General features: G+C 42.5%; 2 protein-coding genes across 11 annotated transcripts in view; one reads left to right on the forward strand and one right to left on the reverse strand.

Annotated features, from left to right (window-relative positions):
- PAPLN (papilin, proteoglycan like sulfated glycoprotein) overlaps positions 1 to 10,893 on the forward strand; it is a 53,070-nt gene extending 42,177 nt beyond the window's left edge. The window contains exons 22-28 of the mRNA XM_027748961.2: positions 898 to 1,025; positions 1,770 to 1,908; positions 3,310 to 3,447; positions 4,081 to 4,208; positions 4,775 to 4,883; positions 6,200 to 6,375; positions 6,899 to 10,893. Coding sequence (XP_027604762.2) covers positions 898 to 1,025; positions 1,770 to 1,908; positions 3,310 to 3,447; positions 4,081 to 4,208; positions 4,775 to 4,883; positions 6,200 to 6,375; positions 6,899 to 7,074 — 994 coding nt within the window. The 3' untranslated portion in view covers positions 7,075 to 10,893. The remainder of the gene's footprint in view (positions 1 to 897; positions 1,026 to 1,769; positions 1,909 to 3,309; positions 3,448 to 4,080; positions 4,209 to 4,774; positions 4,884 to 6,199; positions 6,376 to 6,898) is intronic.
- The window catches only part of NUMB (NUMB endocytic adaptor protein), a 44,585-nt gene continuing 31,615 nt past the window's right edge, over positions 10,701 to 23,670 (reverse strand). For 3 of the 10 annotated variants that reach the window (XM_039389068.1, XM_027749005.2, XM_027749064.2), the window contains 7 exons: positions 22,427 to 22,501; positions 20,368 to 20,508; positions 18,699 to 18,900; positions 16,532 to 16,834; positions 14,667 to 14,816; positions 13,680 to 13,823; positions 10,701 to 12,651 (listed from right to left, as the gene is read on the reverse strand). In XM_039389068.1, the coding sequence (XP_039245002.1) occupies positions 11,933 to 12,651; positions 13,680 to 13,823; positions 14,667 to 14,816; positions 16,532 to 16,834; positions 18,699 to 18,900; positions 20,368 to 20,508; positions 22,427 to 22,501 (1,734 nt within the window). In that variant the 3' untranslated portion in view covers positions 10,701 to 11,932. The remainder of the gene's footprint in view (positions 12,652 to 13,679; positions 13,824 to 14,666; positions 14,817 to 16,531; positions 16,835 to 18,698; positions 18,901 to 20,367; positions 20,509 to 22,426; positions 22,502 to 23,670) is intronic. The other 7 variants (XM_039389069.1, XM_039389067.1, XM_039389073.1 and 4 more) reach the window with 4 other exon arrangements.

The raw sequence follows: 23,670 nt of genomic DNA on the forward strand, positions 1-23,670 counted from the left end.
GAGAAGCAGAAAAGGCCTTGACTTAGTGTAAATACTGCTCAGCATGAAAATGAAAACATCAACACTGTTTTCAGCACGAATCCAAAACACAGCCATATACTAGCTACTCTGAAGAAAATTAACACTATCCCAGCCAAAACTGCCACACGTTATTCATCCCCCCCTTTTTTTTTAAGAAATAAAAAGGCCCGTGTATTGACCTAAGAGCATGAACTGTCCACCTGTTCTGCACATAGAAGAAACAGGTACAGTCTGCACCAGTAACAAGATGTTGGCTAGAGTTATGGGCAGAGCAAGTGCTGTCCCATAACAAGGCACTAGTGGAAGCTGACATGTGGGTAGCGATGCAGAAAAATGTCTCTCTTGAATTCATCTTTGAGCAGCACGAAGTCACTAATCCAGGGTGAAACTTACAGCCAAATAACCCAGAGTTCCTGTGGCTGGAAGTTTCTGGCACATCAGGTTTTTTTTAAACTCATTTTAAACCTGTTTTTCCTGGGAGGTCTGTTTCCAGCAAGAGTTTGGAGCCAGTCAGTCCCTTTGTGTTATGAAAATTACAGTTAAGAAAAGCCCAGTTATGCTTTTCTGTTTGCAGTTGACTGCTGGGACTCAAGCTCCTCCCTGGGAGGGCAGTTTGCCTCCTCATGGGAGAGGATTACTGAAAGCAGTTCCCTGTTTTCCCATCTCAGTTTCTTCTCTATTCCTGACCTCCTTTCTGGCACAGTTATTTCCCCTGCCTGTGACCCCTCTGTGGTCAGCAGGGTTTTGTTTTTTTCTAAGCCAGTGAGGGCACTACATGGTGATGGTTTATGTAACATCAGCACGAAGGGCTGCTCTGCCTTGGCCAGTTGCTGCCGGTGGCCAGGCAGAGGCAGTCAATCCTTGCACGTGTTGCAGGCACACCTACCAGTCTGACAGCTCCTTAGTGATCAGCCACGTCAAGCCAGAGGATGCTGGGATGTACACATGCCTCACTTCTGATGCGAAGAAGACAGAGAGCCGACAGATTCAGTTACAGATCACAGGTGAATTATCTTCTGCTTAACACCAGAGAATTAGCTCAGGGCTCCTCATTAATGGTTATTGACCACAGGCTCAGTAAAGCCAGCTGCAGGAGCAAACTTTCTCCACTGGCAAGAGGGAGTGTGGAGGCAGTAGGGCCTCTCTTAGTGTGGTGTTCTCTCATGATAAAGCCCTAAAGCACTCCTTTCCCTGCAGTGCCACCCCGTAACTTGCCTCGAACCTGCCCCATTTTCTAGCACAGCGATCATGTCATCATCCCTGAGAGCCATCAGCTGCCTCCTGATCCTTGTAAGTGCAGGTGCATTTATGTTTTGTATTTTGCCCAAACAGATCCTGCTGGGTAACAAATGATTCCCTGTTCTGAAAAATGTGCCTTTTTTCAGAAACAAACCCAAAAAATTTCTAGTCTCAAAAGATGGGCCAGCAAGGCACCCTGTAGCCTTCCATCTCTGAAGTGTGCTTTGCAACAGCAATGGCAACTGGGGCAGAAGGCATTGTGGCCTAAGGGATGTTGCAACATGCTCACTGACAGAGGAGAGAAAGGAGTCTAAAATTGCTTGCCTGCAGGTCTGTGACTCTCATTAGTAGACAGTGCAGGTTTACTGCACTAGTCAGTCAGAAAACAGATGGCTGAAGGGCTTTTTGGCTCCAGTTCAGCAAGCTCTCCCAAGCTCATAGAAACCCTACGCAAGAGGTCACAGTAAGAAGTGTCCTTTTATTCACATATGGCATTTTGTTTTGAATAGAGTACCAGAGCACTGTTCTGGCAGAGGGTGAGAGAGGTCGGGTCCGTCACAAGGAAAATCAGCAGCTTCGAGAGTTATCCAGAGGCAGGAAAGTTGTACATGCAGCCGGGTCCCCTGTGCATCAGCAATTCACATACAGGTAAGTTCACACACAGCAACAGTTTGTCTACTGTGACCAGCTGATGAACCATATGGCATCTCTTCATGTAGAAAAGCTGAAGATTGGAAAGATCCTGGGTCAGCTGTTCTGGGGCCCGGTTGGGAAGCAAGCAGTACTGAACTGCTGACAACGGGAACGGGAGAAGATCCCAGTCGCAAGCTGTCTTCTGTCGTCCCCGAGGGTCTCTTGAAAGAAGCATATTCTGAGCAAAAATGCACAGAGAAGCTGACAGCAAAGGAGTTAGGCTCAGACAAAAGAAGTATTGGGGCGGCATCCTTAGATGTTCAAGTTAGTGTAGGCAGAAAGAGAAATCTGTTCTGGAAAAAAACAAAGCAAATAGGAACTGCCTAACTAGCACAAAATAGACATACCTATATTTTAAACAGTTCTAGTTGCTCTAGCTTCCACCCATTAATTTTAAATATTTTGTGAACAAACCTGTTTGACCCAAACCTATCTCCTCATGTGCTGGCATATTTTGTAGCTTCTTGCATGGTTTTTTTGGTGCTTCTAGGCTCCACAGAAATAAAAGTGGACAAATTATTTTTGCCTTAAACGCAGCGTGTTGGGACTCCGGAATAAATGGGACCGTGATCTGATCCCTCCCTTTTTTTGAGTTTACAACCTAAACCCCAGCCAATTTGCTGAACTCCCCAGCAATCTCCTTATCTGCTTCTGCCTAAAAGCGATAATAAGTGATTCACTGAATTAAGAGCGTTGCTCTTTGGTTTTGTTTTTTTGAGATCAAGAATTCAGGTCAGAGAAAGGGGGTCAGGGAGATGATGTTTTATTTGACTCTGGGATCATCATAGTTTAGTTCCCTTGTAAAATGGTGCTTAGCTGTAGTTATCAGAGAGCAAAGAGCATGAGGAGATGGGTGTTGTGAGAGTCTGACCTCAACCTTTCTGCTGCATGAAGTGGATGACCAGCTCCTGGGCCTTGCATACATTCAGGTGATTGCAATGGGCTCTTTCACATCCCAAAATGGTTCATTTCTGTGTGCCGGACAAGCACCTTGGGGGAAGCTTGCTTGGTGCCCTGTTCATGACTTTGTACCATTTTGCCATGTGTTCACGTTGTTAGTGCTTCCTCAGCTGTTATATGGAGGGTTGCTGTAAGAATCAGGGTTGCTGTCTGTAATGGGTTAAGCTGGCAGGAGTGCAGCACCAAGCTGTGCTGAACTGGAGCAGGATTTGATGGAGGCTGCTCTTTGCTGAATGCTGGTAATGGCAAGCATCAGAGCTCTGATAGGAGTGCAGAGACCACTCTTTTCTGTTGGAGACACAGAATAAGGCTTGTGATTACAAAAGCCTTGTGCTGAAGGTCAAATGCTGAACAAGGAAGTTTCTACATCTTTTGCTGTGCTTGTGAACTTTGCAGGTTGAGAATGGATAAGAGTGAGCCCACAGTAGTGGAGGCCAGTGTTGGGGAGAGAGTCAGACTGCCCTGCACAGTGGAAGCATCACCCACTCTCACCATTGAGTGGCAGAAAGATGGGCAGCCCCTCTCCTCTCCCAGGTGAGCTCCCAGGTGGCTTCAACCATTCATGTGAAGAAGAGCCTCCTCCTTTCCTTCCTTGACTCCTCCTTGAGAGAATGATGCTGATGGCCATGCAGCAACGACCTGTCCTTCTTTATGCTGGCCAAATTCCTCCACCAGGACCAGACTGTACTGCTTGCCTGCCCCAGCCTCACTCACAGATCAAAGTCTGAACATTGAACCCTTGAGTGAACAGCTGTGACAGAGGGTCTACAAGTGAGTCAAGGCTGAAATTTGTTCATCTACAAAGCTAGCAGAAAAAGTACACATGGCAAGCAAATTTGCCAAAACCCAGCTGGTCTGTGAGCAAGGGCAGAGGTTCACAGCAGAGAGAGATCAGGGTGCCTGCAGTGAACTGTCATGGCTACTGGTGCTGCTCTCCTGCAGCTGTCCTCACTCTGCTCCCAGAAACCTGCTCTAGCAGCAAGCTTTTCCAGCGTCTACAGCACCAGTTCTGGGATTTGATGACTAAGGGTTGTATTACAACCCCTGCAGTGTTTGAGCAGCTAAACCTTTGCTCAGTTGTGCATGAGGCGCTGCTTCAGCTCTGCTATCTGGAGGTCCATCCTGACCTGAGTGCAGGCTGAGGGAGGTTCTGGTTTTGTTCCCCAGACACAGGCAGCAGTCAGATGGGGCCCTGGTGATCAGCCGGGTCAGCCCTGAAGATCTCGGCTTCTTTACCTGTGTTGCCTCGAATGGACGTGATCTAGACCAGCGCCAGGTCCTGTTCCGACCCCTAGGTACTGGATGGATGGAGGAGTGCATGACATGTGTGCACAAAAGCGGGAAACGGGGAGGGCTGTGCAGGGAGTGTGGGTTTCTTGGCTGACCATGCCTCTTTGCTGTTGCACCTAATGTTTAACAGGCAGCTTGAGGGCAAGGGAAGAGTGAGTTGTTTTGCCCAATGGTAATCTGCATGTGTCTAGTGCATCATGGTGCTCCAGGCAGTGGGAAAAGGCACAGGAAGGGTCATTCTCAGGGCCTTGTTTGCAGGACACTGGTGTGGAATGGGTATAAGAGCAAGAGAAAATGAGTAGATCGTCCTTCTGTGCATGTAAAATGCATGTGTCCAGCTGGACAAAAATGCTCTTTGAGGCCTCTGCTACTTGCCGTTGCTCAGGCCAAAGCCCTTAGGAAATCCACATTCCACATAGCAACAGCAGCACAGCCTCAAACATGCTATTTCAAGGTGTAGAGACTTGCAGCTCATCATGGGTTGTGTTGGACTTGGGCATGAGCCTTATCCTGCTACCAGGTGCAGCTTGGCATTGTCTTCCTGCCAGTAATGTTTTCCCTTCTGGTCTAGGAGAGCTGAGGATCACTGGTCTTCTGCCAAGCATCATGGTACCCGAAGGAGGTACTGCTCAGCTTCATTGTACAGTGACTGGCAACAAAGTGAATATAAGGTGGTCAAGGTGAGCAAAAATGAGACAGAACAACTTCCCATTCCTTCTCTTTACAAACATCATCATTTACCCTGCAAATACTAATGCAGGGTGCCTGCCAGTTATGGCAGAGACCACAGTTCTCAGCCCAACTGGTATCACCTACCTTTTCTTAAACAACTTGGATGTTAGTTACCAAGATCCCTGTGGGGTGTGGCAGGGTCATCAAGTTCATGTTCCGGTCAAATAAGGAGGAAAGCAAACATTAAATGAAGATTTCATGGAGTTCAGAAAGGCTCTGTGCTGGAAAGCTAGTTAACATGACAATAGCAAGAACTAAAATGAGTAATCAGAGGAAAACCTTTAGTTGCTCTTTATAAAACCCTCTCTGCCTAACCCTAACAAACATTTTAGCTCCTACAGTAACAGCAACTCTTCTCCCAGCTTCCTGCTGCAATGCTTCTCTCCATGTACTGTTGAGTGGAAGCAAGGGAGATTTAAAAGTGTTTTAAGGTGAAAAGCTTTGTCCTCTTCTCTTGATTGTTTACTGGGAAACTCAGAATTTGTGCAAGTGTTTGGTGGGGATTTTTCTCCTGTTTGGCAATAATCAGTTCTGTTTCGGAGCCTTCTTACAATGTATCCAGAGACATGGACTGGTAATTGTTTAAATCCCTTTACTCTGAGGGTTAGGACTGAAGTGGGCCATCCAACAAAGAGAGCTTTTCTTCCATACATGTTTGGTATTTGAGTTTACAAAATGTTGTATGTTTCAGAGTCTGAACAAAAAAACCCTTTTCAGTGAAACAAATTTCATTTCATTGGTAACTAGGAGTTCACAATTCAGGCAGTTTTCCTGCTGGGCACAGATTATTCCAGGAGGAACTGAACAGACACAATCTTGCTGTTTTTTTAAAGAAACTTTTAAGAGAGAGGAAAGAGGGCACATTGCTCACTACCCCATATGCTCCTCAAGCAATATGCGCTGCTATCAATGCCAGCCAAACAAGTACTGCCAGACCACAACCTGGAGAGAGGGAAAGGCACATTGGATTTTTTCTTGGTCCCTCAGACCTCAAAAATGTGTACTAGTGGAAAGGGCAATGTCTTTATATGGAGCACACAGCGAGCTACCTCCCACGCAGACTGTGGGCTAACGGATGTAGACTCCCTCAGGCTCGTGTTACTACACAATTGTAGGGACAAGTTGTGGCTAGAGATTTCTTCTTACTTCCTGCTGAATTTGTAAAAATTCTCCCCTTTCATGGAACATCAGTTTCCAAAGAGCACAGAGAGCTCCTTTAGCCCCCAGGGGTGGGAATAGTGATACAAAATGTTTTTCACCACAGGAACGGAGTCCCCATGCGGGGGGATGGCCACCACATCCACCTGTCCCAGGATGGAAGCCTGATCATAAGCAACGTCCAAGAGGCTGATGAGGGATCCTACACATGCAGTGCCTACAGCAGGAGTAACTCTGTCAGTGCCAGCACGGAGGTGAAAGTGCTGAGGAACAGGCCTAGCAGTGAGTACAGCCTGGTCTTCCTGCTTCTCCCTGCACAGTGCCTGTATCTTGGCTGTTGTTATAAGTCTGCTCATTGCGTGTGCCAGTCCACCACCAACCTTGGGCTTTGGGGAGCAGCAGGAGCCTGCTTTCCCTGGGCAGAAAAGCAGGACGGTGCAAAGCGGGGCACTGGGAGCCTAAATAACATCCTGAGGCCAAAATGCCATAGTTGGTTGACCAAATAGTTGGCTGCAAGGTTTGTAGTTGGACTGTGGACACCATTCAGCTGACCTTACACAAAGTGTAGGTTGAGTGGTCTCTTGTCAGGAGGTCAGCCCCTGAAAATGCGTTCTCCTCCTGTACCTCACCAGAGGTGTCAGTTTCATCTTGAAACTCATCCTCTCATTCCTGATGTTGGACTAAATTTAAAACAATCCCCTCAGAACCAGTGAGGTAGAGGAAGCAGGAACATATGGTGTCTTTTGGGAGGGAAAAGCAAGCTGAGAATAAATTTACAGCTGGTTCACCTTTTGCTTGACTGCAGCTACTACAAGTCATGTTGTGGATCTGAGTAGAGAGTGTGTGGACCAGCCCCACCTCGCCAACTGTGACCTGATCCTGCAGGCCCAGCTCTGTGGTAACGAATACTACTCCAGCTTCTGCTGTGCCAGCTGTGCTCGCCACCGACCGCAGGCCAGCGCACCGCATCACCGCGGGTGACAGGCACCCCCACGGCCACGTACAGGTGACCCAGGAACGAGGCTGGAAGTCTGAACTCTGTTCTTTGACCGCATGGGACTGTTCTGGGAGCTCCGCGCTGCTGCTCAAGAGGGTGAATTGAACAGTGTGTAGTGGGTGTAAAGGTTCAAATGTGGGAGACCCACTACCCTCAAGTTTATTGTAAACTCCTTTTCCCCCCTGTGTGCCTTGCTGTACCTAATCCATCTCTTCAGGGTAGTTGCTGTCATTCACATAACAAGATAATATTGGGAAAGTAAGGATGATGTGACTAGAGAAAGCAGATAACCAGCATGAAAGAGGGAGACACCAATTCTTTATACAAGCAAGAGAGAGAAGAGCTCTTAAAAAAATAATCTCTGAAGTGTTTGAAGTTGGGCCTGAACCACCTTAACCAAAGCACTAATGAGCAATGAACATTTGTAATCCTGAGCAGTGCTTTCCATCTAAATGCAAACAGCTAAATGAGAGACAGCTGGATGCATATAAAATTAGTGTTTGGGTTCCAGGGGCTTACTAGCTCTGGGGTTGCAGCTGCAATGTCAGGTTACTGTAGCTGTTTTATTCCAGTAGACTTTAGACAAATTTCTAGTAGGGTCAGTTTGGTTTCTACTTGACTATAATCAGCTTTGGAGTGAAACACAGGAGCAGTGCTTCACAGAAAGATTAAGACAAAACAGAAAAAGACTTCTAGCCCTTCGTGAATGTAAGGGGTAATTTAGATGAATATGCCAACACTGTTAGCTGTTCTGAGATGCTGCAGTTTAAATATCACTCATTCTAGGAAGGCTCAACACAAATAATTTTTTTCCTCAAACCAGAACTGTGCTGTTCAATTTATCGCAAAACTGGGGTCAGTGGTAGCATTGCACTGAGTTTCAGCTTGGAGGAAACAAATAGTATACACATAGAAATACATGTGTAGGTGCATTTGACTTGACAGAATAAACCTCCCAATGATCTGCTGTAGTCTCAATTAAGTCCTGGATGGCCTGGCTTTCCAGGAAAAAGTTAGTTGTCAGGGAAAGCCTGGTTCTGCATGTGGCCTGGGCTGATGCCTGCTGCTATGGGCTAACAAGCTAGGACTTCCAGATGCACAGTGGCTGTAGCTGAAAAGTATCCTTCATTTCAAGACTGAGAAGGATGAGGCTCTGAAAGTCTCAGGCGGAAGGTGAGATTATATAATTATATTCCTGTTAAACCAGGAAAGGCCCTTGGGCATCTTCAGTATCTCAAAGTGGAATTATTTCTGAGCAAAAGCATTTTTTTTACAGCTTCCACACTATTGTTTTACCCAAGCATCAGCCCTGACACTCCCCTTCTTCCTCATTCCAAAGTCCCTGCTGAGACTTGGATGGGTTGACCATACTAATTAGCATCATTACCCATGTATTATTTGCATAGATGTAGCTACAAATTAGGAGACTGGTGTGTAGATGCTGATGTTTTGTTTGGGGGGTGGGGGTGGATGGGTTTTTTTTACTTTTGTCTTCTACTTGTGTTACTTTAAGACTTCTAAGGAAGCAGCTAATTCAGGACTGTGCTCACACCACACTCCTTCAGTCCCGACTCAGTACCCATCAGAACAGCAGCAATATATAGGTGTAAATCCTCAGGCTGACAGCCTAAAGGTGGTTTGTACTCTAAGTCCAGTAAATCAGTTTGGATGAACCTAAAAATAAGAATTACTGACCTGATGATTGCACTCTCATCGGCACAGGTGTGGCTTCAGGACTGAACACACTGCTTAAAGATGTGAACAAAACTGAGAAGGCTAGAAGCAATCCAGTACAGGAGTGAGAGGTGACAGTCACACAGCTATTTGGGGCTGGGTCTCTCCCTGTGGTCTGACAGATACTGTTTGCTAGAGAAAATACTTATTTTGCAGTTAAGACCCTTTAATTTGATCAGGGAAAACTTCCTCTGCTGTAATGCAGGGCAAGTGTTACAGTTAAGTTTTGAAGTAGAAATCACTGGCTATTTAAGAACAATGAGATAGTCCTGAAAATTTCAAACTCTGTTTGTACATATTTTTGCATTTCACAGCTCAGACCAGCACCTTTTTGTGTATTTAGGATATTATAGTAGGATTTTGTCTTTTGAGACCAGAGGACTAATCACAGACGCTGTAAATTCCAGTCTTATTGAAGCCCTCAGTTTATATGTGACAGGCATCCACGGGTAGTCAAGGGCTGCAAACCTGCTCAGGGGCATGGTTAGAAGGTGTATCAGACTCTTGTCCCAGCGTAAGTAGTCAGTTCTATAAAATTCCTTTCTACTATGTCAGAGGCACTATTTTTAGAGTATTTAAATATTCTCTGTAGTCAGCTATCATTTAAGCTGTGTGGTTACACAAGATGGGGTCAGAAAGTGCTTTCTCAAGACTTATGAGGGCTGCAACAGCCCCCTGCATTCTGACAGCCAGGACTTTTGACACTGAAAATGCTTTGTTTAGGGGAGAGTTTATTCTGACCTCCTTTCAGCTACATAACCATGGCAGGAAGGATGAGACTGGCAGGCATGCAGTTCCCTGCTTTAAATACATGCCATCACCGTAAAAGTTATCTAATGGGTCTTTACATTTCTTCTATTTGACAAGATGAGCTTCTCCCTCTCTATAGTACCACTTACTTAACCACTTGACTCAATGTTTACTTTTTTAATCCAAGAATCAAGATGTTAATTTTCTTCCCTAAAAACAATGGATTGTAGGAAGTTCTTATCTCTAGGGCAGGAGAAGGGTGTAGCTATACTGGGCTATTTTCAGCTATCTTGGGGCACTTACTGTGAAAGCTATGAAACTAACAGAACAACTTATAGCTACTCTGTTTCCTACTATAAATGTCTACAACTATGTTAGCTTTTTGGAAGCTGAAAAAAGCATTAATACCAAGTCAAATACCATAGGGAGTGTTTCCATTTCTATTCATATCATACTGAAAACAGGTAAAAATCTGTAAAGTAAAAAGTCACCGGTTTTTAGACTGTGTCACTGTGTGACTCACTGTACTTGCCTGGAAACGGAAGCTGCTGGCAAGCTCCAATATAAGGGGCAGACAAAGGAAGCATTTCTTCCCCTTCGCGTTACGGAGTCTGACTTCTCCTTGTGTCTAAACTGACATGGTGCCCATAAGAATGCAGTGAGAACCAGTCATACTAACAGGGTAGATATGAGCTCACTGGAAGAACAGAAAAAGAGTGAAAACACACCATCATCTCATAGGGCTCCTTTTAGTAGTAGGGAAAAGAAAAACAAAGCGAGTTTTCCTCTTTGCCCTTACTAAATGTTAATGTCCTCATATTTGTCTCTCTGTGAATATTCAGTGACAGAAAATGCAGTGATGCAAACCTAGAATCTGATGTTATCAGTAACGGCCTCCATTTTAGAGCTTTATATGGTTATGGGTCACAAGGATATTTTGCAAGTTCAGTCTTAAAGTTCACGGTAACCTTACACTGTAATAAACAAGAGGTGTTAAGATTATTCTTAAGCTTTTAGGTTGGCAAGCAGGGCTTACCTATATTCACCTAACAACACAGAAGATACCCAGAAGGGCAAATACTGAAAACTGAATCAGGGTGGGAAATAAAACTTTCACAGACAGTGCTTCTACCACCAACATTTATTTCTGTTAAAGCAGATTATAAATCATCAGTACAAATATATATAACTTACATTTGCTTGTAAGGCCAAAGTTTAAAAGTAAAGTTAAAATGAGATGGTTTTCACAAGTCACCAGAGGCAGAACCTGGACCAGCTGCAGCCTTAACCACAAGGTTTCACAAATCAGTGGGAAAAAACAAAACCAAAGTTAAAAACTGCTAAGAACTATTGACAGACAAACATAAAATGGTTTCCCAGGCAGTCCCAGGATATAGATATGATTACAGTAAGTTGTCACAGTAGTGTTAGAACCAAGAGATTAAGACAAAGAAACTGCAGCAATATATGAAAGGAAAAAACCATACTATATAGAATATGTAGACTGATTCCAATAAAAAACAGTAAGTTTTCCCCATGGTTTTTGAACCATGACAATACTGTTCTTTAATTTTCTTTGTTTAAAACTACGATATAATGACTTATTGGTTGTGATTGTTGTTGCAATATGCTACTTACAATGAACAGATACAAGAACAAGCTAGAGCCCCTTTTTCCACCCCCCCAATATTACTTACAATAAGAATCAGAGATAAATCAATCTTATGTACAATTTCTTACATCCAACCCCCATTTTTTTAACCTTTGGCAAGATTACTTACAACTCATACAGCTTTTAATATCCAACTATTTAAAATATTCTAAATGCATAAAAATAAAGATTTTGGCTTTACTTTATTCTTTACATATAATATTCACTTTGTTACTCAAAATGGAAGCTCAACTTTTTCCACAAACCTAGCTTTTGCTAAGGTGACAACATCCCATCCATATCCACCCCCCCACCCTACCCCATTTTTCCCTGAGGGGGAACATCCAGGACTTGCAGGGCATCAGAAGGACACAGGTACAAAAATCTGCCTTCCTTTCTGTGTGAGATGATTGATGTTTCTGCAGAACAGGCTTTGGGACTGGGTGCCTTTATTTCCTCCATTCAACTTCCAGCTTTCCAAGTGAGGAGGGAATGCAGACTGGGGTGACTCCAGGATTCTTTTTAAGAACTGCACATTAAATTCTCTGTATGTTTATGTCCTCCCCATAATGCTCCCTCTTTCTAACCCATATTTGTTTTAAGGGACCTTTGGGATTATCAAAGCAAACTGATCAGAAACAGTCCCCTTTGCTCCCTTTATCCCTCTATCCTAATGTACAATTTATCCATCTCCCCCATAGGACTGCTTAAAGTTCAATCTCAAATGTCTTCTGTAAATCGCTCGAGAAGGGGTTAGTTGGGGAGGGATTAGTGCGCTGTTTTGCCTTGCTCTCTAGTGCTGCCCACTGTGCTTCAAATGCGTCTACCTGTGGAGCAGCCACGGGGGGCTGGGAATGCTTGTCCTCGGCAGCCCATTTCCCTCCGTCGACTCCGTTGAAAGCTGCGGAGCCGTTGTGCTGCGCGGGGGGGTTGAAGAAAGGACTGGCTGTGGCGCTGCTGCTGCTTTCGTACTGCGGGAGCGTCTGCTGTTTGACAAGACTGGGAGACTGATGCGGGTGGGCTGCTGGAGTGTGGCTTGCAGTACCAAAGACGTTGGCTACCATCTGGGAAGGTGTGATTCCAACCACAGGGACGCTTGGGGCTGTATAGGTCATCCCATTTGCTACAGCATAGGGCTGAGCTGGAATAAATGCTGGCTGCATGGGCGGTACCACACCCACCGGCACAGGCTGAGGTGCGATGAAGGTGCTGACTGGGAAGGCTGGTGCTGACTGGGAAGCTGGAGCTGCTGGAGGAGGCTGGAGCAGTGGCTGTGGGGCTGGGGCTGAGGTTGGCTGCTGTTGGGCTCTCACAGTCTTTGAGACCTCTTCCAACCAGCGGTCTGCCTCTGAGGGAGTACGTCTGTGATTTCCTTGGAAGAGACTTGGTGAGGCTGCACCTGAGGAGGTGCTGCTCCATTCAGTGCCTGGGAAGAAAAGCATGGGCAAGTCACTGATATTTCCACTCCTCACTCTTTTATAAGTTAGAAAGGCTGGAGGGTATACACAAGGACAGACAGGCCTCCTCCCACCATGACTGAAAGATGCTACCAACACTGGAAGCATCTTTATGCATCCACTGCACTGTTCTGTTCTAGGAAGACATTTATCAAGAAGGGGTAGACAAGAGCTTTTTTGCTAAAATGCAGATTTATGGGTATTTTTCTTCATAGGAGACATCTAAAACTTTAGGGCACGCAGAAGAGCATGCAGTTATGAGCCTGCACTCATAACTTGGTGGCAGTGATCTAGTCCATAACCACTAGTTCATCTGACTGGGGAGTATCAGTTGCTGAATGTACAGCCAGGACTGGTGGACTTACAACACAAAGCTATAGAAACTGTTTTAAAGACAAAGTCTGGTGCTCTTACGAGGCCAAGCAGAACCTACTACTTCACTAGCAGAGTTTCTCTTGTCAAGTGGCTCTTACACCAGGAAATTATGTTAGTTAAGATTGTAGCCTGCTACAACACATGTCCACATGGGTGGCAGCCATTTCAGGCACCTCCCTACACCGTGTATAACTGCAGACAAGGCCTGGAGGAACAGACTAAACTTACTAAACAGGGGAAATGAATCTCTAAAGCCTTTAAGGAACCAACTTAATCCCTCCTTATGTATGCTAGTGGAAAAAATACACAAAAATTAATTTGGGTGCACATCGATTCTTTCCCCTTCGTACACACACACACACATACGCAACTTCATTACTTCCTTTTTAAGCACTGAATTTTCTAAAATGCTGCCAAAATAAGAATCAGTCCAAATTATAGACCCAGAACCAGCAAGTTCATCGCTTCCCTCCATCCACTCGTGCAAAAGGCTACTACTTCCGTCTTTTGTTCCTGTTCCTTCCACTTGCCATTAAGTGGCACTGACAGTTGTCTCAAGGGCTTAATTATGCTTTTGATCCAAGTTCTTATAGCAGCGCACCGGATCTACTTCCAATCTTACCAGTGACCACGGCTGCAGCTCCAGTATTAGCAGCAGGAGCATGAGCCCAAGGATTGGTTTCACGAACTGGCATAGCTGTGGACACTACAGCAGCTTGGGATGGTTTAGCAGCAAGCACACAGAAGGCAGAGGCAGTGCCATTAACTAAAATGGGAGCAGACAACATCAGTGCGATTAATTCATGCAAGGCATGCACGTGACTGGAATATTAGTGGGCCAGGTCATACCTATCAACATACAACAATTTTAGACACTTCCACATGACAGCAGTTTGTGTAAATTAGCCAAACTGGACTGACAGTCAATAAAAGTAGTAAATTCCATTTCACCAAGCCAACACTTGTGAAGAGAATTGTGGGATTGAGAATTAATTATGTATTTTAAGAGGACTTGAATTCTGATGACCAACGGAGGTTAAATTTGTTGTTTTTATAAGGAAGAGAGAGGGTTCACCAGAAGTTACTGTATGCTTAATTTTAGATTCAAAAGAACACATTTTAGATACAAGGTAACAATAACCACATTTAACATGGAGTGGTTCTTTTTTCACACAACTTGCATAAAAGCACAGCAGTGAAATGAAGATTAGCAGCTGCTATGAGTTCTATCTCTCCACAACTTATCTAAGAATTTGTGTGAAAAATAGTAATTGTGGTGGCACAAAATCTCTTCTCTTGTGAGATTTGGTTCCTATGACACACAATTGGTAACGTTTTTGCAGTTCAGGAGGCAGAATGTTAAAATAGCCATTATCTCATGCCAGTCCCTTTTACAGGTAACTATCGTGTGGTAGGTGCATGAATCTTTTGTTACAAACAAAACCACAGAAAAACTAAACAGACAGGATGAAAAAAGCCGGATGCATTCACCTAAAATACTGGTAACAGGACTTGCACAAGAAATTAAGACCACGTGTTACTGGAAAGCAACATTTTGTGCGTTCAAGCCTAATCCAGCGTGACCGCGGCACGCAAAGAAATCACAAACCTTGAAAGGCAGGAGACTGTGGTGCGACTACTGTCACTGGTTTTGTCATGGGGGCCGAAGAGAAAGGGTCTTCTGAGGGTGTGCTGAAAGCACTGGTGATCTGAGAGCACAGGGCACTAATGCTGTCTGTTTCCCCTTCTACCTCAGGGACTAAAATGTAAACAGAATTCATTAAATGGGAAGTTTAAAGGATACAGAAACAATTTACAAATACCAATGTGAAACTGAAATATAATTAGTTCCCTTATGTCCTAGATGGTCTTGCTACTGATTTGCACGACAGCTTTTTTTAAAATTAGTGTTGACGATCTGACCTGAAATAGAACACCACATTAGTGTATTTTGTGACTAAGTCAAGAGAGTAAGGAGATCACCATTCCAAATTTAAAGGATGCTCATAGCAGAAGTAAAAGGGTTTTCTATAGCTTTAGTAGAGATCTAAATCTTTCAGTATTAAAGTGCTAAAAATATCAAGGATTTGGTATTAAGATTTGGCACTCTGTGAAATAAAAATACTTATGATAGATTTAAGTGTTCCAACAACATACTTCTACAGTAACTACATGAAGTTTAAATGTGCTGACAGCAATGCAGAGCAGCAAGTTAATTCTGGAGTTAGAATGTTGATTGTTCCAGTTCAGCAGTAGCCGAAATCCCCAGCTCCTGTGCTAGAATCATAAAAGCAAAAGCTGAATGCTCAAATAAAATGGACACTCAGTTTTAAACCAAGTATCAGCATCATGTGGATAAAGTAACATCTGGAGTAAAGCTGCCAGCTTACCAGATGTTCTCATTATTACTAATTGCATTGTTTATCAAAAGTACCTATCATCAGTCCTTTGTTGCACAGAACTGACATAAGCAGGCATAATCAAGCACAAATAGTGTAAGAAACGTAAGATGGCTGGACTCAACATGCACCATACCTAAAACATAGGGGGAGGCATGCCCAAAAATTGTTTCTTTGAGGGATAGTCCAATACAGTGCATGTAGTGTGACAGTAAGCAGCACTGGCAGTGGCATATATGGAAGCATGCATCATAATTGGTCTGAATCATGAAAAATTCAGATTGTAGTGTGCTCATTGAGTATCACTAATGAGTAGTGCACTACTGTTGTAAAACTGATCAACTCAGTGCTGGTCTTAAAGCACAGGAGGAGTCAGAGTAAGTTTTTTTGTTGAGTTTGCCTTTGCCACAATGATTTTTACTTCAAAGCTTAGAACCCCAAAACGAGCCCTGTTGCCAAGTGAGAGTACAGCCGGCCTCCAGGATAACCTAGCTAAGGGAACTCTAGGACATTAGGCAAGGTACTGAGCATCCCAGGTGTTTATGTTGGGATGACTTTAGAAAACCGCACTACCATCACGTGGAAACTGTACAACTTAAACAGTTAAGTTTCTTTTAATGCAAGGTGAAAAGCAATTTCATTGTTCTCAGAAAGAATTCAGACAGGCAGAAGGACAGACAATCATCACATGATCCTCTGACAAGTGGTTAAGGCCTTGAAGGGATTTGTCTCTCAGGATGCCCTGACAGGAAGTGGAAGAACTGGTTCAGTGACTCAGAGGGAAGAGCCAGCACCTACTAATTCACCAACACCCATTCCTGGAGCACTTCAAGCTGTGATCCAGTATTTCAGACAGTGATTAGAACATTTTGTCTTCTGCATGTGGACAGTGCATTTGAAATTCTTGACTATTTCAAAAGCAGAATTTTTGTGACATAGCAATGTTTGTTCATGATAAGTGATAACATGAAGAAGAAGGATTTACTAGAAAATAAGGAGTTATTTGAAGCCACAGAGAAAGAAAGGAGGAACAGACAATATAAGCTAATGTTTCACTGGAACCATTTGGTTTTACCTGAGTTTTTCATGGGGAAATCGGTCTTCCTTTGCACTGTTGAAGGCAGCTCATTTATTCGCAAAGACAACTGGCGTTTAAAAGGAGACATCTTTTGGCTAAGGGCAGGGAAGCCCCTGAAAGACCCTTGCCTGGCAAGCTGCTCTATAGGGGCATGTCTCCGTGGGATAGCGTGGGGATTGCTCATTTCTTTATCCAGAGAGGAAGCAACTTCAGCAGTAGGAGAGGTTGGTGAGCCAGAAGAGGGGGCAGTATTGTTTGGTGCAGCACCTGGTGCTACTGTTTTCACTTCTGTTTCAACTGCTGGAGGAAACAGGATGAGGTTAGAAAAGTAAAGCAAAGTACTGTTCAACTGCCTGCCCCTATTCCGATTTGTTTTGAAAAGAGAAATTCCAAGAATTTGCATAACCAGTACTCTACCAAATGAGTTTCTAATAGCACAGCAGAAAACTCAGTTCTATATAACTCCATGGCCTCCACCATGTCACTTTACATACATCCAGACTCCACAGCTTACTAAGACCACTTCCCAGAAATGACAGCTTTACATATGTAATCTCTCTAGCTGTTCCTAAGACTCCAGCTCTAAAAATACTTGCAATTCATTTATGAGTAAGACTAAAAAATGTACGGTGTGTTTAAGACCTCTACTTTCCCTCACACATAACCATGGCCAAAATATTACTACAAACTGTATTAAGTGACTTAGGGTGCCATAGCTCAGCAGCAACAGGGAACAGAACCCAGCTCTAGCACCTTCTTTCAAAAGCCACCCTGCCAGCCCTGCAGAATCAGCAGCAGCAGCCAAACACACCGCACAAGCTTTAGCAGGCCAAAGGTAGCAGCAGCACTTAACAAGTTAGACTGCATTCAGCGCTCAGGCTGCAGTTCCCCAGCTCCTCCAGAAAATAAGAGAATAGCAATGGGGAGTTTTCCATCTCTAGGAGAACTCTCTCTCACTCATAAATGAATTGGCTTTGGGGATCATCAACACAGCAGGACAAGGGGAAATCTCACTATGCTGGTATGAACTCTTATTTTACCTATATCATTTTCCAAACGTTTTAAGAAAAACAATTACTTTTTTTTGACATATCATCAGAACAACTAGAAATCTGGTAAAGAGAGGAGTCAGACTAGAGATTTCTGAGGAGCTGGAATGGTAGGAGGAACTAATTATGTTGTCTTGCAAGCTTCAGTACCCGTGAGTTGCAGCTGCTCATTCAAGTGAAACTTTTCTAATCAGTCTTTCTTGGAAAGGATTTCACACACCTTCATTGAGTCAAGATTTTGACTCATGCCCTCAAGTAACAAAGGCCTTGTGTTTAAGCTTCATTTAGCACATTCTAAAACTAACGTACGGGAACAAGCAGATGGATGACGAAAACAAAGATTAAAGTTTTGCAATCGAGGGGCAGCATAAAACTTGCTGTGAAATCCTCTGAAACAAAAGTTTGACTCCACTGTAAAGAGAGTTATGAACAATATTTATAATATTTATTTTTTGTTAGCTGTAGAACTCCACTACTTATAATAAAAATTGTGTAACAAGTTCTACACTTCAGTTTCAGAACACTAACTCCTCTAAAATCAGTTAGTTATTAGTTTTGAATGTAATTAACAGTATAACAGTTGTGTGTTTTATTGGGAAGGGGTGGTTGTTTTGTTCTGTTTTTTTTTAGAAAGCACTCTGTTCTTCCCCCATGCAGTATTATTCTATACATATGCTCTGTAATCTGCCATAAAAATATTTTAAAAATTACGTTCTTTTCTAAGAAAAATGCATTTCATTTTCTGTTCATTTACCATAAGCTTTAGATGTGTCTGGCAAACTTGTCCTATTTTTATAATAATTTTGTAATAAAGCCTTTTAGTATACTACCTACAGTGTTCTCTGCCATAAAGCAGGCTGACAAAACAAAGCAGAAGCAGCTTTCACATATGAAGCCACATGCACCTTTTCTAGAAGGGATATGGGAAAATGTGCTCTGAGTGAATCTGGGAGCAATTCTGGCATCCTGTGAAGTGACAAAAGTCTGGGAATATTGTTTGAACATAGCAAGGTTCAAGAGAGGGAATGCTCTAAAGATGTTAAGCCTAAATCCTTGCACAGGCCTCAGTGCTGGTTTTGCTCGCTATAGATGATTGTTTAAGTTGTATCTCGTACCTTTAGCATCCGGCATCTGTCTCATAATTTCCTCTCTCTCTGCTTGTTCAGTAGCTGTAGTGACCCTGAATGACCCCTCTCTAGTGAATGTGGTTCTGCTGGCATCAAAGGTGGCAGTCACTCCACACTCCTTCTCTCGCTTCTGCTTTCGCTCCAGGCATGCTGCAAATGCACAGCCCACGGCATGACTCAACCTTTCCCCCTGCACAAGACAACATTGCATCATACAGTAACTGGAACAGAAACATCGCAAAGTCATAACCTGTCTTTATAAGATGCATCTAATTCAGGCATTAAAGAGAACTACTGTAATTGGTCGTCTTTAGTATGGCTCTAAATTAAACCTGGTATATAAAGACACCCAACTACTAATGCACAAGCCATGTTCAAGAAGGCCACCCAGGAATGAAGGAGACTGTTGGATAACCTGTTTAGTTCAACTGTTACTAAGATGATAGTGTGATAATGTGCCTGCATTGATCGCTTGCCTCTGGATACATCTGTGCGCAAAGAAACTCTCCTGAAGCCATCTTAAGGTGTAAATCCTGAAGGACAGATGAGTGCTATTCTTGGAGCAAGTTTACAGAGGGCTCAGGGAGACACAACCTTTGTGTTTAAGTGTGAAAATTAAAAGTACAGGGGTGACTACTTACACCTCTTAATGGCCCTGACCAAATGCACAAGTTAAGAGTGCCTTCTGAAAAGCACTTCCATTATTCACCAGTGAGGTTAAAAGGATCCACTATCCAATAACTGCAATAAGGAAAGGAAATTCAAGTCAGAGGAAGTCCAGCAACCCAGCTGATATGGCGGTGACAGTTGAGTCAGAGGCACTATTGCTACCAGTAGCTCAACTCATCTGTCATAATCAGTAAGTGAATTGACCTGTTATTCACAGAGGAAAATAGAAATGTTCCAGCTCTAACTTAAGTTTTACTGGGAATTTCTAACTTAATTGTTAAAAGAGAAACGATAAATTGTCAAGTACCACTACTCTGAACATGCAGTTCTGTGGAGTTCACACAATAAATTTGCATGAGGTTTCAAGCACTCTGTATAACAAAGGCAGGAATCAACAAAAAGCAGATAGAGGGAAAGGCCAGATCACGGAGTTAAATAACTTACTTAAGTCTACACAGCAAGAAACTGATAGAGGTAACTTACTTTAAACCTTCCACTCAAAACACCTCTAGAAGCAAACAGAAAGCTAATTCAATTCAGTTTAGCTCCATTCCTTAAAATTTGGATGACTTTTCACTCAAGAAAACATTTGCATACAATAGACTGCATTCATAACCAGTCTGTATTTACTTTAATTTTATCCTGGAAAAACTGTCATTGCTGTTTCAGTTTTTGGCTGTAAATATTTTCAGATGAAAAAATTTTCCATCTATTCTTAGAAGAGTAGTTCCTTTCTGCTGGAGATAGCTGAGGCTGACTGCATTCCTTTTATACACATGCTAAGCACCATTTCTCTCCACAAGACGACACCACAGAGCAATGGCAAATAATTCAGATATAGGGAACTAGAACTAAAATGATTTTCAAGGAGTAAGTAACATTCCAGCTGGAGTCAAAACATATTGCAGTATTCCAGGTACTCAATTTTTCTGACCATTACTTCTAGCTATGAGCTAGAAGAGTTGGGCACACACCACATTAAACTTACCGTGTCCTTCACAGCCATAAAGCAGTGGCATATCCAGCGTCTCGTTGTGCCATCTCGACAGATGTATGAGAACGCCCGGTCAAAGTTCCTGTCTGGTGCGCAGAAAGAAACTTTCTCTATTGTCTGATCAACTATAAGATCCTAGAGGAAAAAAATCCCCCCCACAATAAAAGAAACGTGAGGAAATATGGAAAAACACTGAACAAGTAATTTTTAGTAGTAACTGCACAAAGATGAGTAAAAAGAGGGTAACCTGATCTGGCTATTAATTATCTGTCAACAAAGTAACCATTCAGAATCTGTTCCCCTTAAGAAAGAAAAAGAACAGATCACATTTTCCAATAGACGCCTTTGGTAGAAGTGTGCCAAAGCACCACTTAAAGAATTTAGGGACCCAAACAATTCCTATGATCTCTCTCTAGACTATGGAAGCACACATTTTTGTTTTGTTTTGTTTTATTTTTACAGTAGCTCCATAGTCTTGCAATCAGAAAGTCTTTACTGTGCTTATAACACAAACTGAAACTTGTGGGAAAGGTCTTCAAGTGTGAAAAGGTCTAGCAGCTTCTACAAAAAGAGCAAAAACTGATCTGCCAACTAGCTAAGCAGCGATGCAATGGAAAAGCACCAGCAGCACTGGTAGTATCAAACATCTCTGATTTAGTCTCACAGACTGATAGAAGTGTTTTTAAAAAGGAGATAGTACAGTTTAAGACTATGTCACCTTCATTAAAAATTATTTTATCAACTTTTTTCAAAATTGTTTCTTTTGTTTGGTGGCTAGTACTTGGCACCTCTGCTGATGTATTGAACCACCAGGAGGCAATAATATATTCTCTTTTTAAATTTCACACTTTTAATTAACGCCAGAGTCTGCACATCTTATTAAAATTCAAGTTGAAAATATTACATATATGCAGTAACGTTTCTAAAAATAACGTATTATTACTTTTAAATGAGGCAATCAGTAGACTGAGTTCACTCACATCAGTATGTTTGTATTAGAAACTGAATTCTTGAGAGATGGCAGTTTTAGCCCTGACGAAGCATTCCATAACAGCAGCCCTGGAGAAGTCTAGCCACAGAGCAGATATTTGACAGGCAGTACTGCGGAGGGACATGAATTATCTCTGCCTGCCAGTGTTGGCTTGTAGAAATATCTTGTAGGTTGACAAAAGTAAGTGTTTAATTATATGTATATAAAGCAAATTATTTCAGATTGACAAGAGTTAAAACTGTTCTGATAGCCACGTCATCTTTTAAAATACTAGAACACTTGTAGTAGGAAGCCTAAAGCTCTGATTTCTAATTGCCTACATCTACATAAAACCAAGAATCATTTGCTCTTACTTGCACACAGGTGCCTTGGTGGTACATACTCTGCTATTTCACAAAAAAAAAATATGTAACTTCACAATAAAAAAATTGTAAAATAATCTAGAAGGATGCCACAAATACATCAGTCTTCCACTTCAGACCAACAGCTTAGATATTAGACTTAGAGACTATCAAATTTGATATACTCAAGATACTATTTAGCTTGAGTCTGAAGGCACAGCTCCCCTATTTAATTTACTCTCTTCACTGCATTCTCGGAAGCTCTTGTTCTTTCAGACCCATTCTAGGATTTGGATGCACTGGAAATTATATTGATTTATATATATATTATATTGATTAATGTGAGTTTGCCTATGTATTATTATTGCAACCTTCTGCAGTGGTGCAGAACAAAGTCAAGGGACTCTCCAAGTTCACTGTCAACAGAACTTACTGGGGAAAAATATGTTTTTTTCAGTAAATGCAACAAAAAATATTCCAAGCTTGTGCTACACTTGCCGTGTTTTATAAAATGTGTCGAGAATAGTGTGGAATTAACTGGGAAAAAAATTAGCAGGCGTACATATGTTTACAAAGCAAGAAATGATTAAACTAATTACACACTTCAGTCTTCCTTTCAAATACCAACATTTGCATTAACATAGAGATTGGTGTCCATTTGAAGATATAGCACATACATTATCATAGAGAGATTTAAAACTTTTGCCCAGGGAAATCTAACCTTTGTTTTCTCGTCTACAACTCTGAGTCCATCTGCCGAAACCCACAGGACTGCTTTGACGGCCTTCTTCCCAGACTTTCAAGAAAAAAAAAAAAAAGGAAAGAAAAAAAAACAAAAACAAAAACAAAGTTTTATGCCAACAGCAGACTGCCACCTGCTTCCCCTCTCCAAGAACCATAACATTAAGTGTAGATGAAGTCCACGGTCAGTAGGGTGCCCAAAGCTCAATCCAAGTTGCAAAACATTCAGAGAACCAAGCCAAAGCCAGTATTTCAGAAACAGCACATCGTGGGGATGGGGAGAGGGCACAGGACAGGTGAGGCAAAAATAAGGTGTACATCGACAGTAAAGAATTCAAGACTGACCAAGTGGGTGAAAAATTCCACTAGAGTCAGAAGACACTAATTCATAAGGAGTTACACCACAGGTAGCTTCTTTAGCACAAGTTTAAACATAGGAAAATTCTTACCTGATATTTCCACCAGCCCTACCCTCTGCCCCAATAGTCACATGGCAGAATCATAGCATCACCCTAAACCAGTGTTAAAAGCACTCTAAAATCATCAGGTACTACGTAACTCACCGAGTTCATAAGCCTAATGCTAAGATCAATAATCCAAACAAGTTTCACTAATTTTTTAATAGCTAAATGTCAAATCTTGGAAGAGAGGTAGAAAAATACGATTTCTTAACCATTTGCTGTGTATCTTGAAAAAGCAATGGTGTGTGGCAGTCTGATACAGCAGAGGAGAGGTCTGGCTTTTATCCAAGACCCAACGGTGGGAACTTTCAGCTGTTGCAAGCTGAGGGTAAGTAAAAGTGGGAAACACAGGAAGGCTTCAGGAGCCATTTAAATTACAGATTCTTTCTAGACTGTTTACTTTTCAAGGGAAAGTTACAGAAAACAGTATAAATACCATATTCTTCTGAAACGAATTAATTCAAAACAAAATAGGTCAACATAATTCTACTGGTTGTTACTGAGAACTACTACTAGAAAAATAGCTGGGTTTTTTTTTAGCGTGTTACTTTAATTCACAAGCCCCATACTTTAACCAGTTAATAAAATATTCTCCCCATAATGTTTTTTGAAGCACTGGGTTTACATAGTTTGTGGCTGCTAATGGCACCCACCAGAGACCACTCTAGGGATTGAAGAAAGCAACAACAACAACAACAAAAGATGAAGGGGTATCAGCTAGTGGCTTGAAGCAAGAATTGCAACTTTTTAATAATTTTTTTAA

This window comes from Pipra filicauda, unplaced genomic scaffold, assembly GCF_003945595.2.
Source record: "Pipra filicauda isolate LSUMZ 115617 unplaced genomic scaffold, ASM394559v2 scaffold6_size6359152_pilon, whole genome shotgun sequence".
NCBI classification, from domain to species: Eukaryota; Metazoa; Chordata; class Aves; order Passeriformes; family Pipridae; genus Pipra; species Pipra filicauda.